The 11949-nt window shown below is 57.0% G+C and overlaps 5 protein-coding genes across 5 annotated transcripts in view; 2 read left to right on the forward strand and 3 right to left on the reverse strand.

Moving 5' to 3' along the window:
* Positions 1-2834, reverse strand: part of PHSY_006205 (hypothetical protein) — a gene marked incomplete at both ends in the record, with an annotated part of 3196 nt that extends 362 nt beyond the window's left edge. Inside the window, one exon of the mRNA XM_012336808.1 lies at positions 42-2834. Within this exon, the coding sequence (XP_012192198.1) occupies positions 42-2834 (2793 nt within the window). The remainder of the gene's footprint in view (positions 1-41) is intronic.
* Positions 2835-4657: 1823 nt separating this feature from the next.
* PHSY_006206 (hypothetical protein) lies at positions 4658-5717 on the forward strand (the record flags this gene model as incomplete). The annotated part of the gene is made up of 2 exons (XM_012336809.1): positions 4658-5016; positions 5474-5717. The coding sequence occupies 2 exons, from the start codon at positions 4658-4660 to the stop codon at positions 5715-5717; spliced, it is 603 nt and encodes a 200-aa protein (XP_012192199.1).
* A 499-nt stretch (positions 5718-6216) lies between these two features.
* Positions 6217-10128, reverse strand: PHSY_006207 (hypothetical protein; the record flags this gene model as incomplete). The annotated part of the gene is made up of 1 exon (XM_012336810.1): positions 6217-10128. The coding sequence occupies one exon, from the start codon at positions 10126-10128 to the stop codon at positions 6217-6219; it is 3912 nt and encodes a 1303-aa protein (XP_012192200.1).
* Positions 10129-10558: 430 nt separating this feature from the next.
* PHSY_006208 (hypothetical protein) lies at positions 10559-11204 on the reverse strand (the record flags this gene model as incomplete). Its single annotated transcript, XM_012336811.1, has 3 exons — positions 10559-10704; positions 10832-10997; positions 11199-11204. 3 exons carry the CDS (start codon positions 11202-11204, stop codon positions 10559-10561), a joined length of 318 nt encoding a protein of 105 aa, XP_012192201.1.
* A 109-nt stretch (positions 11205-11313) lies between these two features.
* On the forward strand, positions 11314-11865 carry PHSY_006209 (arylsulfatase; the record flags this gene model as incomplete). Its single annotated transcript, XM_012336812.1, has 2 exons — positions 11314-11365; positions 11576-11865. 2 exons carry the CDS (start codon positions 11314-11316, stop codon positions 11863-11865), a joined length of 342 nt encoding a protein of 113 aa, XP_012192202.1.
* Positions 11866-11949: the final 84 nt, after the last annotated feature.

Raw genomic sequence — 11949 nt, forward strand, 5'->3', positions numbered from 1 at the left:
TGACGGTACTGGGTTCGGGTGGAGGAAGGGTTTGTGTTTACCGGTGAAGATGCGGCAGTTGACTGCGGACGCGATTGGGCAGATGTGGCGGATTCGGAGGTGGCGATGGAGGAGCTGGAGAAACGTTTGTCGGCGATGGCGGCGGATGTGGATGCTGCAGCGGCGGTGGCTGCTGCCGCCACGTTTGTGCCGTTCTTCAGATCGTACGGTTTCGGCATCGGCGGTGCAGGCGCCTGCATGTGCGGCGGCAGCGCGTACATCTGCTGCGGATTCGAAGCGGATCGCGACCGACTGTGCGTTGCACCCGAATCCGAGATGGTGCGCGACATGCTCGAGGCGCTCGAATCGCCTCTTGGTCGTGCTGTCGCTGAACGGAAGTCGCTGGATGCAGAGTCGGAGGATCCGTCGAGGTACTCGACTGCACCCCCGTCGACTCCAGCTGCGCGGTGCGTTCGCGGGTGGCCAGCCGCTGCCGATGCGTTGCCTTGCACGGCGCCGTTGGGCTGCTGCCGCAGATGGCGCGAAGAGCTGGCTTTGCGCAAGGCGTGCTGATGCTGATCCGCGCCAGACGAGTAGCTGAGTCCCCGAGGCATGGGTGGGGCCACAGCCGGAGAGTTGGATCTCCACTGAGCCATCACGGCCGAATCCTGATCCTCGGTGCGAGCACGCGGCTTCAAGTCGTTATTGTTGCCGTGCACGCCGTTGCTGGCAGACGAGTTGCCGCGCTCGCGACCCTCGGAGCCAGGCTGCGAGAAACGACCTTGCGCCGCGGGCGTGGCACGCCCGGAAGCGGGCTCGTAGTAGCTCTGACCTTCCGAATCGTCGTCGTCGTAGCGGTACGAGCTCGCCTGACTCTGCGTGCGCGACAGACCCGACGGCGGCAGGACTGCGCTGGTGAATGGGTTGGCGGGCGCCATCTCTGATAGCGGCGTCTGCGGGAAGTGCGAGGTTGTCTGCGTGATGCGTCGTCCCAAGGCGCCTGCTCCGGCCATGTTGATGCTTGGCTGTGGGTGCTGCTGCTGGTGCTGCAGCTGGTGCTGCAGCTGGTGCTGTAGCTGCTGTTGGGAGTAGTGATGTGCGGCTGCCTGCTGTCGTCGCATGTTGACGTCGTCGATGAGCTTGTTGATGGCCGTCTGCCATTGCTTGAGCTGCTCCTCGTTTTTGCATTTCAACGCAAACGACTCGTGGTCCACGTCGCCTCTCCACCACACTTGGAGAGCGTGCTGCCCGCTGGGTGCACCCAGGATGCTGCTCATCTTGGAGTTGGCGAAAGCTCCGGTGACGTTGTTGATGAAGATGCGTCCCTTGAGCTGGAGTGTGGTCTTTGCCTTTTTGCCACCTGCTGCTCCTCCCGGTCCATTCTTTTGCTTGAGGAGCGAGTTGTTCTTGGCAGACTTTTTCTGCGCGGCAGGCGCGAGCTCCTTACAGCAGAGCAGGATCTTTTCGAAGAGGTAGACGTGATATTCCCTCTCCGTCTCGCTCTTTGCCACCATGAACACGTCCGAGAGCAGCAGCAGACCGAACGTCTTGATGTTGTGGCCTTTCCAGTCCTCGACGCGGAATTCGAGCTCCTTGACGAGCTGCGCATTCTCCTGGAGTCGACTTGTCTCGTTCACCTTGTCGGTGATCCTGCGCATGACCTCGAGACCATCCTCGAGCTCCTGATAGCGAGGTGCATCTTCAGGAGTCTTTTTGAGCAGCTGGTCGAGCAGCAGAGGGTATTTGCAGATGCGCTGCACGGGCTTGATCATGAAGGTGGGCAGCTCGTACGCCGGGTCGAGGTAGCATCCCTCGGCGGAAGGCGTGCCTTTGAGTCGCACCAGATTGTGGGCTTCCTGCGTGATGAGGTCGAGTGCGAGGTTGTAGTTCGCACAGAAGGGCTCGTACACCGAAAAGTCGTCCTCCATGGTCATGAAGACGTGACCGAAATGCTGCTCGTCCGGTGGCCGGCGGACGTTCTCCTCGACGCAGATGAGGAAGCGTCTTTGCACGTCGACGAGCTTGTTGAGGTTGCCAAACAGGTTGTGGAGCGTGTCGGGGGGCAAGATGTCGTGCTGTGCAAGAGCGCGTGCGTAGTTCTGCATGACCTCGAGGTCTTGGACGTACTTTCGCTCCGTGGTCAAGAGCTCGCGAATGACTTTGGCGCGATCGTCGGAGGGATGATCCAGATCGTCATTGTCGCTCTTGCGATTTGTCTCGATGAGCAGACCGCGATCTTCAAAGACATCCAGCAGACGATTGATGGTGCGTACGACCTTGACAAAGCCATTGGTGTCGTTGAGGTAGAGCTGGGATACGGTGAAGATGTCGTCAGGGTCCCAGCCGAGTTTTTCCTTCAATGCGATGATGAACTTCATCACCTGGGCCTTGCACGCGTTGGCATTAGAGCGATTTGCATCTGGATTGACTGGCAACTCGACGTCGGGGTTCATGGTATTGAATAGCGCGCAGAGGGGCGAGCCGAGACGGAAGCACTGCCAGAGCTGAGTGACGGGATCGCTGCTCGCCTTTCGCGTTGGTGCATCCGTTGGCGAAGTGGGGCTGCGGGCTGATGGGGAAAGGGGGTCGGAGTTGGAGGTAGACGAGACGGCCGAGCTGGCGGACAATTCGTCGAGATAGGCTTCGCCGAAGCCTGGCACCGAGTAGAGACGATCGCGCAGATTGAGGCATGCCTGGTACAGTGAGGAGCCGGCCACGGCCTGCTTGTTGGCGATTGTGTTGGCTGCGGCAGGTGCGCCCGCCATGAGTGGAGCACCTCCAGGGCCGATCAAGGAGGATCCGATGCCGCCGTCAGCAGAGCTGCTAGCCATGGATGAAGTGATGGACGAGCTCATGCCTGGCAGTGGAGAGGGTGCGAGGGGCATGGTGGCTGCGGAGAGCGTTGTGGGATCGAAAGCAGGTGACGAGGCGGCGGAGAAGGATTGCTTGCGCACGGATCGAAATGGCAGTGATGTGGACGCAGCCATACTGTGGCGAGGTAGACTCTAGAAGAGCTTGAAGGAGAACAACTGACAGTGACTGCTGTGCTTCGGTGATGGAGCTCTACGGAGATCGGACCGTTGCAGTCTGTCGGTAGGGCCAAAATTCAGGGTACACAGGGCCTCGTGAGATTGTCGAGCTATCGTGCGTGTGCAGTGTGAGGTGCGAGCGATGCCGAAGCCCAATTGCCGCGACCAGATGAGGTGACAAGAGTCACGAGGCAATTCGAAAAAGTTGCGGGACAAGCGGATGGTTCGGCGGATTGCGCGAAGCGCGTCGAGGCCCGGACACGAAGGGCAGACGCCAAATGAAACGTAAAGAGGCTGCTCTGAGGCGCAAGGTTCGAGTGAACGGATGCAAACGAGACTATCGGGGCACTAGTTAAAGAAGGTGTCGCAAGGAGCTGAGCAACCGAGTGGATGGAAAAGCTGTTGTGCGAGTGCGAGGTCCGATGGTCATGGAGTCAAGACTGCACAACTGCTTCCTGTGGTGATTGTCTGGAAGGTGCGGAGCGTGGGGAGAGGCGACAGTGCAGACAATGCGAATTGCCAGGATGATGTGGCAGCTGAGACGGAACAGGCGGATGGAAAAGTTGCTACGAATCAGAGAGCGGCGATCCAGTTCGAGGTACAAAAAAGGGAATGCTTGAAGGTGAGCGGCCGTGGTGGTTGTGTACAAGGACGGTGGAGAGGGTGACGACGGAGAGGCTCGAGGATGATGATGATTGCGGTTGTGGTTGTAGTGAGTAGTGAATGTGGTACAGTGGTGACGATGGTGGTGGCTGAATGGAGTATCGACTCGAGATTAAGCGCAGAGAACGAGATGCAACCAGAAAACAAAGAAAAATAAAAGAGGGGGAAAGCGGAGAGCGACGAGGCGAGGCGAGGCGAGGCAACGCATAGCAACGCAAGGCAATGGACGGCGATACTGACGCAGGGCGTGAACCAGAGCCAGGGATCCAGTCCGACACGCTTGTTCGCGCGGCGGCGGCGTTAGTCAAACACCAAAAAGGGCGGATCCAGATTTGAAACAAGGCAAGGGGGAAGCGGCAAAGGTGACACACAAGCGTCGCACTAGCACTCTAGCACACAGCGACGAGTTGGCTAGCTATTTTGCGTGTCTTGTTGCTGCTGGTTGCGTGCGTGTGTGCGTGTGTGCGTGCGTGGTTGCGTGTGTGTGTTTTGTGGATATCTGAATGCGTTGGCGCGTTTTCTGTATACAGCGCCAAATCTGGACCGGTTTCGGGTCGGTCGAGTCGCTCAAAATGGGTTTGGTTCGTTTCTGACAGTCGGCCAAGCCGCCCCTCTGCCAGTCTGTCTGTCTGTAATTGAGTTACGGTTGGAATTTTCGGAGACACGCAGGGGGGTTGCATCACTTGAGCTTGCGGGACACAGCACAGCAGACGGGACGTTGGCCTCGCATGGCAGCGCAGCCTTTTTGCTTTTCATTCACGAACATTTGGAAATGTCATTCTGCGCTGTCGTGTACGAACCAACTTGGGACGCCTCGATATGTCTCGTAGGATCTTAGGTCAGCTGCTGCTAATATGTTGAGGGTAGACTGTGTCAAGCAAGCCATCTGCCGTTCTGCCATGCTCGTTCAACCAGCAGCCGAGCCCGCAGCGTCGTCAAGCTCTTGCATGCTTGCTCCCGAGCTCTGACTTGATTGAAAGGCTAATATGGTTCCGTTCTTGCTGCATGGCCACCGCCGAAGGGCGACAGACGTTGTGTCTTTGTTCTCCTTCGACCATCAATCATCAAGTGTCAACTTCGAAGAGGGGCTTGCGTCTGCTACGTCGATTTGGTTCGGTCGGCAGAGGAGAGGACAACGGCGCATCCGCAGCGTCGGACGCGATGCGGAGAGCCAGGAGCCGTGCAGGGCTCAGGCGGCTGAACCCGAAGTCAAAAATGAATTCACAACGCGGATGCAGAGTGCTGTGCGCACCGAGCAAGCGGCCCCTTTCTCGAGCCCTGTGGACCGATTCAACCAGACTGGCGCCGAGTGCCCCCAGGCTTCGAACTCGCTCATGCGCCCTCGGTGAGTGCTTTTCGCAGAAAAGGGATGAGAAAATAAAAATAAAAACAAAACAAAACAATCGAACCTCTATTCTTTCGAGCAGTCCGAAGTCTGATTCACGCTGTGTAGATCTTGGACCCTCGAAATTATTTATGCTTCCTGCCGACTCGAAATCCGCACCAGAAATAAAGGCGTAGAAAATCCAGCTGCAAAAACAAATGATTTGCGCCTTGCCCACGTCCACGCGACTTGCCAGCGGGCTGAATCAAAATCCGGTTGTCCAGCGATTCATCGCGACTTGGGCCATTCCGTTGCAGCGGAGTAAGCGCAACCAGACACCCTCGGATGCTAGCGCGACGCACCTTTCTCGGCGTTGTAGGGTGGTCCACAGGGTAATCGAGAACGGAACGGAGATGACCGTGTCGGTTGCGATGCAGAGAGAAATACGCACCTAGCACGCGTTGCGTTCTCGAAGCAGGCGGCTGTGCTCCTATTGGCCGGTCGTGGCAGTGACGGGACAGCTGCAGATCCTCGATTCCTACTTGCGCTTAGTGTCTTTTGCATCACGACGAGGGCGGTACCTATCAAGCCCGGACTCCGAAGTCGCATCGTGTCAAGGTCCCGACACGGCCTTTCATCTTCATCGATCCAAGCAGATGCGAAAAACAAACACCAACAGCATCCGACGTTTTCTCGCCGATCTATTTGTGGCGGTCGACTAGCGTGTATATTTTCCAAGCGGTAACCGCGACCGCGACCGACGCTCGGCTAAAAAATCCGTTTCGTCTTGGTGTTTTGGTTCAAAAGATCGCGATCGACAAACTTCCCGAGAAGCAATGCAGCAAGGCTGTACGCGAAGCTCGGGTGCGTCTTCTTCTACACTCGGGTCAATTCTTGGCGACAGATCACGCCGAGCATGCTTGATCTGTCGGGGTCGGAAGCAGCCGAGATTCATCCGTTGCTCCGTTCCGACGGACGGACCCGCCGAGCTTCTGCTTCCTGCTTGATCTGATATGCGGCTCAATGCCGGGTTCGATCTGCGAATTTGTCCGCTGCTAAGAAATGGGTCAGATGCGGCGGCGACCTAAGCTTCCTACGAAGCGCAAAGAGGGCTTGCAGGGAGGTTCACACTTCTGCCACGATCAGGACCGAGATGCGTGAGGATATGCATAATTAGATTGAGGGTGGGCATGGTACAGGCGAGTGCATGAAGTGCCCACGTCAAACAGCTTTTCCTTTGCCCTTGGCTGCACGCCTAGCTGCCGCCGCCTCGTCTGCCTTCCCGGCATCACCGTCAACAGCATAGCCCTCGACTGCAGCCACAGAATCATCGCCATCGGCGGCTGTCTCGCCATTAGCAGCTGCCATCAACTGCCGGAGCCCACCAGCATTACCATTCAGTCCCCGTGCAGCCTTCATCGCCTCCAGTAACGTTTCCTCATCCACCAGTCCGTTCCCCTTCTGCTCCTCCTTTTTCGTGTCATCTTCCTTCTTCGGACTGGAGAATTTCGCCTGAACCTCGCGGTAATGCTGCATCTCCTGTTCGCTCACCGAAGGGGTCAACTCCCTCAACGCACCTTCAAAGTCTTTCCTGCCCACCTTCACTTCGATCTCCTCCTTGCTCGCCATCTCGGCCAAGTAGTACTGGGCGGTCAACGGGTGTGGATGATCCTTCTTGCCTCCTTGCTCGTTGATCCTTTGAATCTTTTCATCCACTTCGCTCGCCTTGCGCGTCATAGCTTTCAACATTGCGTCCGAGCAGAGTGCGTAGAAATCGGCTCCCGTCAGGTTGAACGGACACTGTTCGGCGATGATGCTGAGATCTCCTACGTCCGGGTCGAGTTTGAACTTTCTCGTGAGAGCCTGCAGGATGTTCAGTTGGGCAGCGTGAGTTTCGCTGACGGAGAGGTAGAGCATTCGATCGAACCGTCCCGGTCGTAGCAACGCTGGATCGAGCAGGTCCGGTCGATTCGTAGCGCCGATCACGAAGACGTCGCTTCCTTCCGATGAGCCGGCCATACCGTCCAATTCAGCGAGAAGCTGCGAGACGATTCGATCCATGACACCGCCACTGTCTCCTTGATTACCACGTTTCGGCGCAACGGAGTCCAGTTCGTCGAAAAAGATGACGCAAGGTTTGGCATCTCTTGCTCGCTGGAACACTCGTCGAACGTTGGCCTCCGATTCACCGATGTACATGTTGAGCAGTTCCGGTCCTTTGACAGAGAAGAAGTTGAGAGAGCAAGAGGTCGCAACGGCTTTGGCCAGCAGCGTTTTTCCTGTTCCTGGTGGTCCGTAGAGTAGGATACCCGACCGTTTCTTCAGACCGTCGCTGAAAAGTTCGGGATGTTCGAGTGGCAGTTGGATGGTATCGAGAATGTCGGATTTAACAGAAGCGAGTCCTCCCACATCGTCCCATGTCACGTTGGGAATCTTGGGCGCTCCGATGGATTCCGAGTAGCTCGAGCGCGCTTTGTTCAGCGCTTCATCTACATCGGCACCTGTGATGGCGAGTCCGGCGAGGTACAAATCGCGATCCGAGATGACAGATGCTGATGTGGGAAGCGATTTGCGTACACGGCTGACAGACATCAGCTTGGACCTCGAAGCAAGGTTGACCAGATCTGCAGCCACCAGTGCCGCCGTCTGCGTAGCGAGGTTCTTGAGGTCGACGTCGGGGCCCAAGATGGAATCCTTCATCGTGATCTCGAGCATGGCGCGTCTTTCAGCTTCGTTGGGTGCATTGAACGTCACCTCGTGCTTAAAGCATCCAAGCACACCAGAGGGACACTTGTCCGGGTCGCTAGTGGTACCAAAGACAGCTACGGGCATGCTCGCCTGTCCATCGCCTTGCTGTTTGGTGACATTCCAGAGCTCCTCGAAGCAGTTCTGCAGCGCAGTGGCTAGAGGAGGCTCTTGGCCTGTCTCGAGCGCCTGGCTTTTTCTTGCGAGAGCTTCAATGTTTCGCAGCAAAAAGATGCAAGGTGCGCACTCGGCTGCTTTCTGGAAGCGGGCTCGCAGGATGCCCTCGGTGCGCACATCCGTGTCCGAGATCACATCGAAGCAGTCCAATTCGACCAGTTGCACACCGGCAGCCTTGGCGACCCACCGCGTCACCGTCTTTTTGCCACAGCCTCGCGCGCCTTTGAGCAGCACGCTCAGATGCAGCCCGAATCGGCTCGCGTTACTCTGCAACGTCGCAGTGAGCAACGACGAGAGGGTCCCATAGGCGCTCGAGGGTGCTACGAGCGGAGCCACAAGTGTTCGCAGCTCCGAAGACGTCGCGTCCGTGGGCAAGCTAGGCGTGTCGGAAGAGACGCCCAGCCAGCGATCGCAGTTGGCAACGCGACACTGTTCCACGCCCGTTTGCACCATCTTTGTCACATTCGGATCAACGATGCACCCGAGCTCGCCGACCTGCGATTGCAACGCGAGCGCACCGATCGCTTCGTCCTTGTGCTGGTTCGCCGCTGCGGTATCGGGCGCAACCAGCTCGCATCGCAAGTCGGTCACTTTGAAGTAGACCGTAGCGGTCTTGGCTGCTCCGGAACTGGATGGAAGCTTGAGTTCGTGAATGTCGTCCGGTGTTGAGTCTGTATTGCCGTCCTGCTCGGCATCCCTGCTGACGAAGCGAGCTTTGCTGGCTTCGATGGCGACGGCGATGACGTCGCCGTTTCGACAGATGCGTCTTCGATCCTCGAAGAAGGTGCGTAGAGCGTCGAGGAAGAGGCCCTGGTATGCGCGGTCTACGCTCAATGGTCCTGCAACGCGAGCGATGCGGAGACTCTCGGCGAAGGGCACGGGCACGGGACAGGATCTCACCAGCGCCGATACGTCCTGCTGTTGTGTCGGTGGTCGCGATGCAAGCACCCGGAGCACGACGCTCAGAGGCGAACTGGAGAACACCTGATCTCCGAGGATGTTTTGCGCGAGAATGGGTGACATCCACAGTGCTAAGGAGCCGTCTGTAGATGAAGGCAGGCTCTGACTGGAGAGGATGCGCACCAGCCTTGTCCTCGATTCGCCGAGTGCGCTGGCTGCCAGCCAATCTCCATTGAATGCACCAAGAGATGCCATATCGCGCTCTGTGGCCAGCACCACGTTCTCCTCGTCAATGTTGTCCTGTGCTGTGCCGATGATAGTTGACGCTTCGGAAGCGCCGCTAGCTTGCGTGTGCCAGTGAGAGATGGCTGCTACCAGCGAGGAAGGGTCTGAAAGCTGTTGCAGTGTACACCTTTTCACTCGGCTGACGTCTTTGGACCGATGCGATGGGACGAGTGCGGCGTTACCATCCGCAGGTGGATCGATGGAGATGTCGAGATTGGAAAAATCTTGCAAGACTGTTTGGGCGAGAAAACGTTCATCGATCTCGAGCTCGTCCTCATCTTGGAGCTCGTCGGCGCTGTCCGAGCCATCGTTGACCGCTATGCCTACCTCGCTTGCGGATGCAATCGAGAAAGAGTCCTCCGAGACGCTCCACATCATGGAGCTGTCGGCCATGTCTGCGTCGCTGCCATCGCCCTGCAGCGTGAGGAGAACGTCGGTGGAGTCTGCGACGAATGCAGCTTGCAGAAGAGGTTCGAGCATGACGACTCGAAGGGGAACGACCGAAGCACGGAGCTGCGGGCGGACGAGATGTCCTTGCCGGAGGATCTTACCACTGAGCTGTCGAACCAGCTCGTCCTGGTGCTCGTTTGCCGCATCGTAGCTTGCTTGTGATGTCGCTTGCAGGTACACAAGGGAGCCATGGACGAGTGTATGTGCTTCAACGCAGACGCGCTTGCCTTGCTCGGACCGGTAAGCGCGGGATGAGGAGGCCAAGGAGGGTATGATGTGCTTTGAAGCCTCAAGCCAGAGTCCCGCGTCATTCCGGCTGCTTTTGACGGCATATACTACCCACGCAGGAAGATTGGATGGCCGCAACGGTCGTCCCGACGATGGCCGCAAGCTAACTGCGATCCTTTCGGACGAGGCATGGGTTGAAGTTGACGCAGACGAAACGTTCGAGCTCGAATGGTGTAGATGGTCCCATAGAGCGGCGGATACAGCCACGACCTGGTCGGCAACTGCCTCTCGCTCGCCGACGATGAGGTCAACGACGAGCTCGCGTGTTGGCAGAGCAGGAATCGTCATTGTCGAGGATCTGCCCACGCCTCAAAGCAACGCAAGCCGCTGTTTGTGTTTCCGAAGTCCAAGAATGGGAGAAGTGGCGGGAGAGGGGGAGAGAGAGAGACGAGAATACGATGGTGCTGGGGATGTGTGGAAGAACGTTTGGACCCGCGAGCTTTGCATTCCGAAAATGGCGGATTCGGCTTGAAAGACATCGGATTGTGGGCACCGAAAGTGTGGAGAAGACAGTTGCGGTGAATTCGACAGGCGGACAAAGCGCGTGAACGAGGCCTACCGTAACGGGCGGCCTCTCTCTGGACGTGAGAAGAACGTCTGAAAAGGCTTTCAGCGTTGCACAAGTCGGGCAGCGCTGTTGGCCGGCTCCGGTTGCACCGGCGAAATATCGCACCGGCTCGCCTTCCGAAAGCAATTCAACTCAGCCACCCACCCAACATCAGTACCTGCTGTCCCTCACTTCGACGGATACCGAACGATGCAGCGAATCAGTGAAGGTACGCTTGTGTGTCCAAGACGCAAAGTTCTCTCGATATCTTCCCTGACGAGAAGCTCGAAGGACCAGACGTTGAAGAGTCATGGCCTCTGTGGGACAATAAAATATTTGACTGTTAAACTATTACCAGCACGTGATCTGAGCATGGGCCCGCCGAAGAATTTCATCTTCATGTCGATTGATGCAACTTTGCCTTCTTCCTTCTGCGCAACCCACCATCGTCTCCAGCTCGACAGCAAGGATCCATATTCACGCCAGAGTCGATACTATGGCGAGTCAAGAAGATACCGACGATCTCTACGCTGATCTGTATGGTGCAGATGTTGCTGGAGTAGGCGATGGAGAAGGCGACGATCAGCCTCACGCCGTTGATGAGCAGGATCTTATCGGATACGAAGAAGACGACCAGAAGACCGATAAAAGCGCAGCAAAGGTGGTGGACGCCAAGCCAGCCGCAGCAGCAGCCAGCACGACTTCGTTCATCCCCGCCGCCCCGTCGGCTCCTGCGCAACAGGGCGAAGCGGGTCTGCAGATCAAAGGAAGCTTCATTCCTCCGCCGGCGGCAGCCAGTTCAGCGACTCACTCGCATAGCGATGTCCGCGACTTGACGCCAGCTAGCCACAATGATGCTTCCTCGAATCAGCAGTCTACTTCGCAACACGCGCATGGAGCAGGTGACGGCGGCGGCGAACGGCAGAATGGCGGTTCGGACGATCGATCTGTCATGCCGCACGAGATGCCTGAAGAAGGGTGAGTTTTGCATTCATAGGATTGTCTCTCCCACTGACTGATTACGACGTAGCAACGAGAACAAGATGGCTCCTAGGCGCAAATACCAGGAAGAAGGCTTGTTCTCATCGTGCCTACGACTGCGGACCTGGGTATGCTAGACTACACTGCTACCTACTTCTTGCAACATATACGTTTAGCTGCGAGCACATCCTCATCCTCCCTACATAGCATCGCAAATAGACAGCTCATTGACAAATCGCAACCTACTACATTATCTTGTTGTCATTATCACCATCATCGTCATCGTCACTGCATCTTCATCGTTGCTCACTTCGCCATCATTATCATCACTTCGACATCGCCCGCACATCGACATCTACATCCGTGATGATGGAATGCCATTTCGTTGCCTGTCGTACACAACACCGGTCTGCGAATGCCCCTTTTGCCTCGATGCCATGACGTTGAAACAGAAAAATGTTTGTTGGCGGTCTGAACTGGGACACCACCGAAGGTAAATATCGCTCTCCGATTGGCGAGCCAAGCCGTGGACGCGGGCTCAGCATGGAACCTCGACTGACTCTTCCTCATCACCTTCTGGT

The sequence above is a fragment of the Pseudozyma hubeiensis genome, assembly GCF_000403515.1.
Source record: "Pseudozyma hubeiensis SY62 DNA, scaffold: PHS58, whole genome shotgun sequence".
Classification (NCBI taxonomy): Eukaryota; Fungi; Basidiomycota; class Ustilaginomycetes; order Ustilaginales; family Ustilaginaceae; genus Pseudozyma; species Pseudozyma hubeiensis.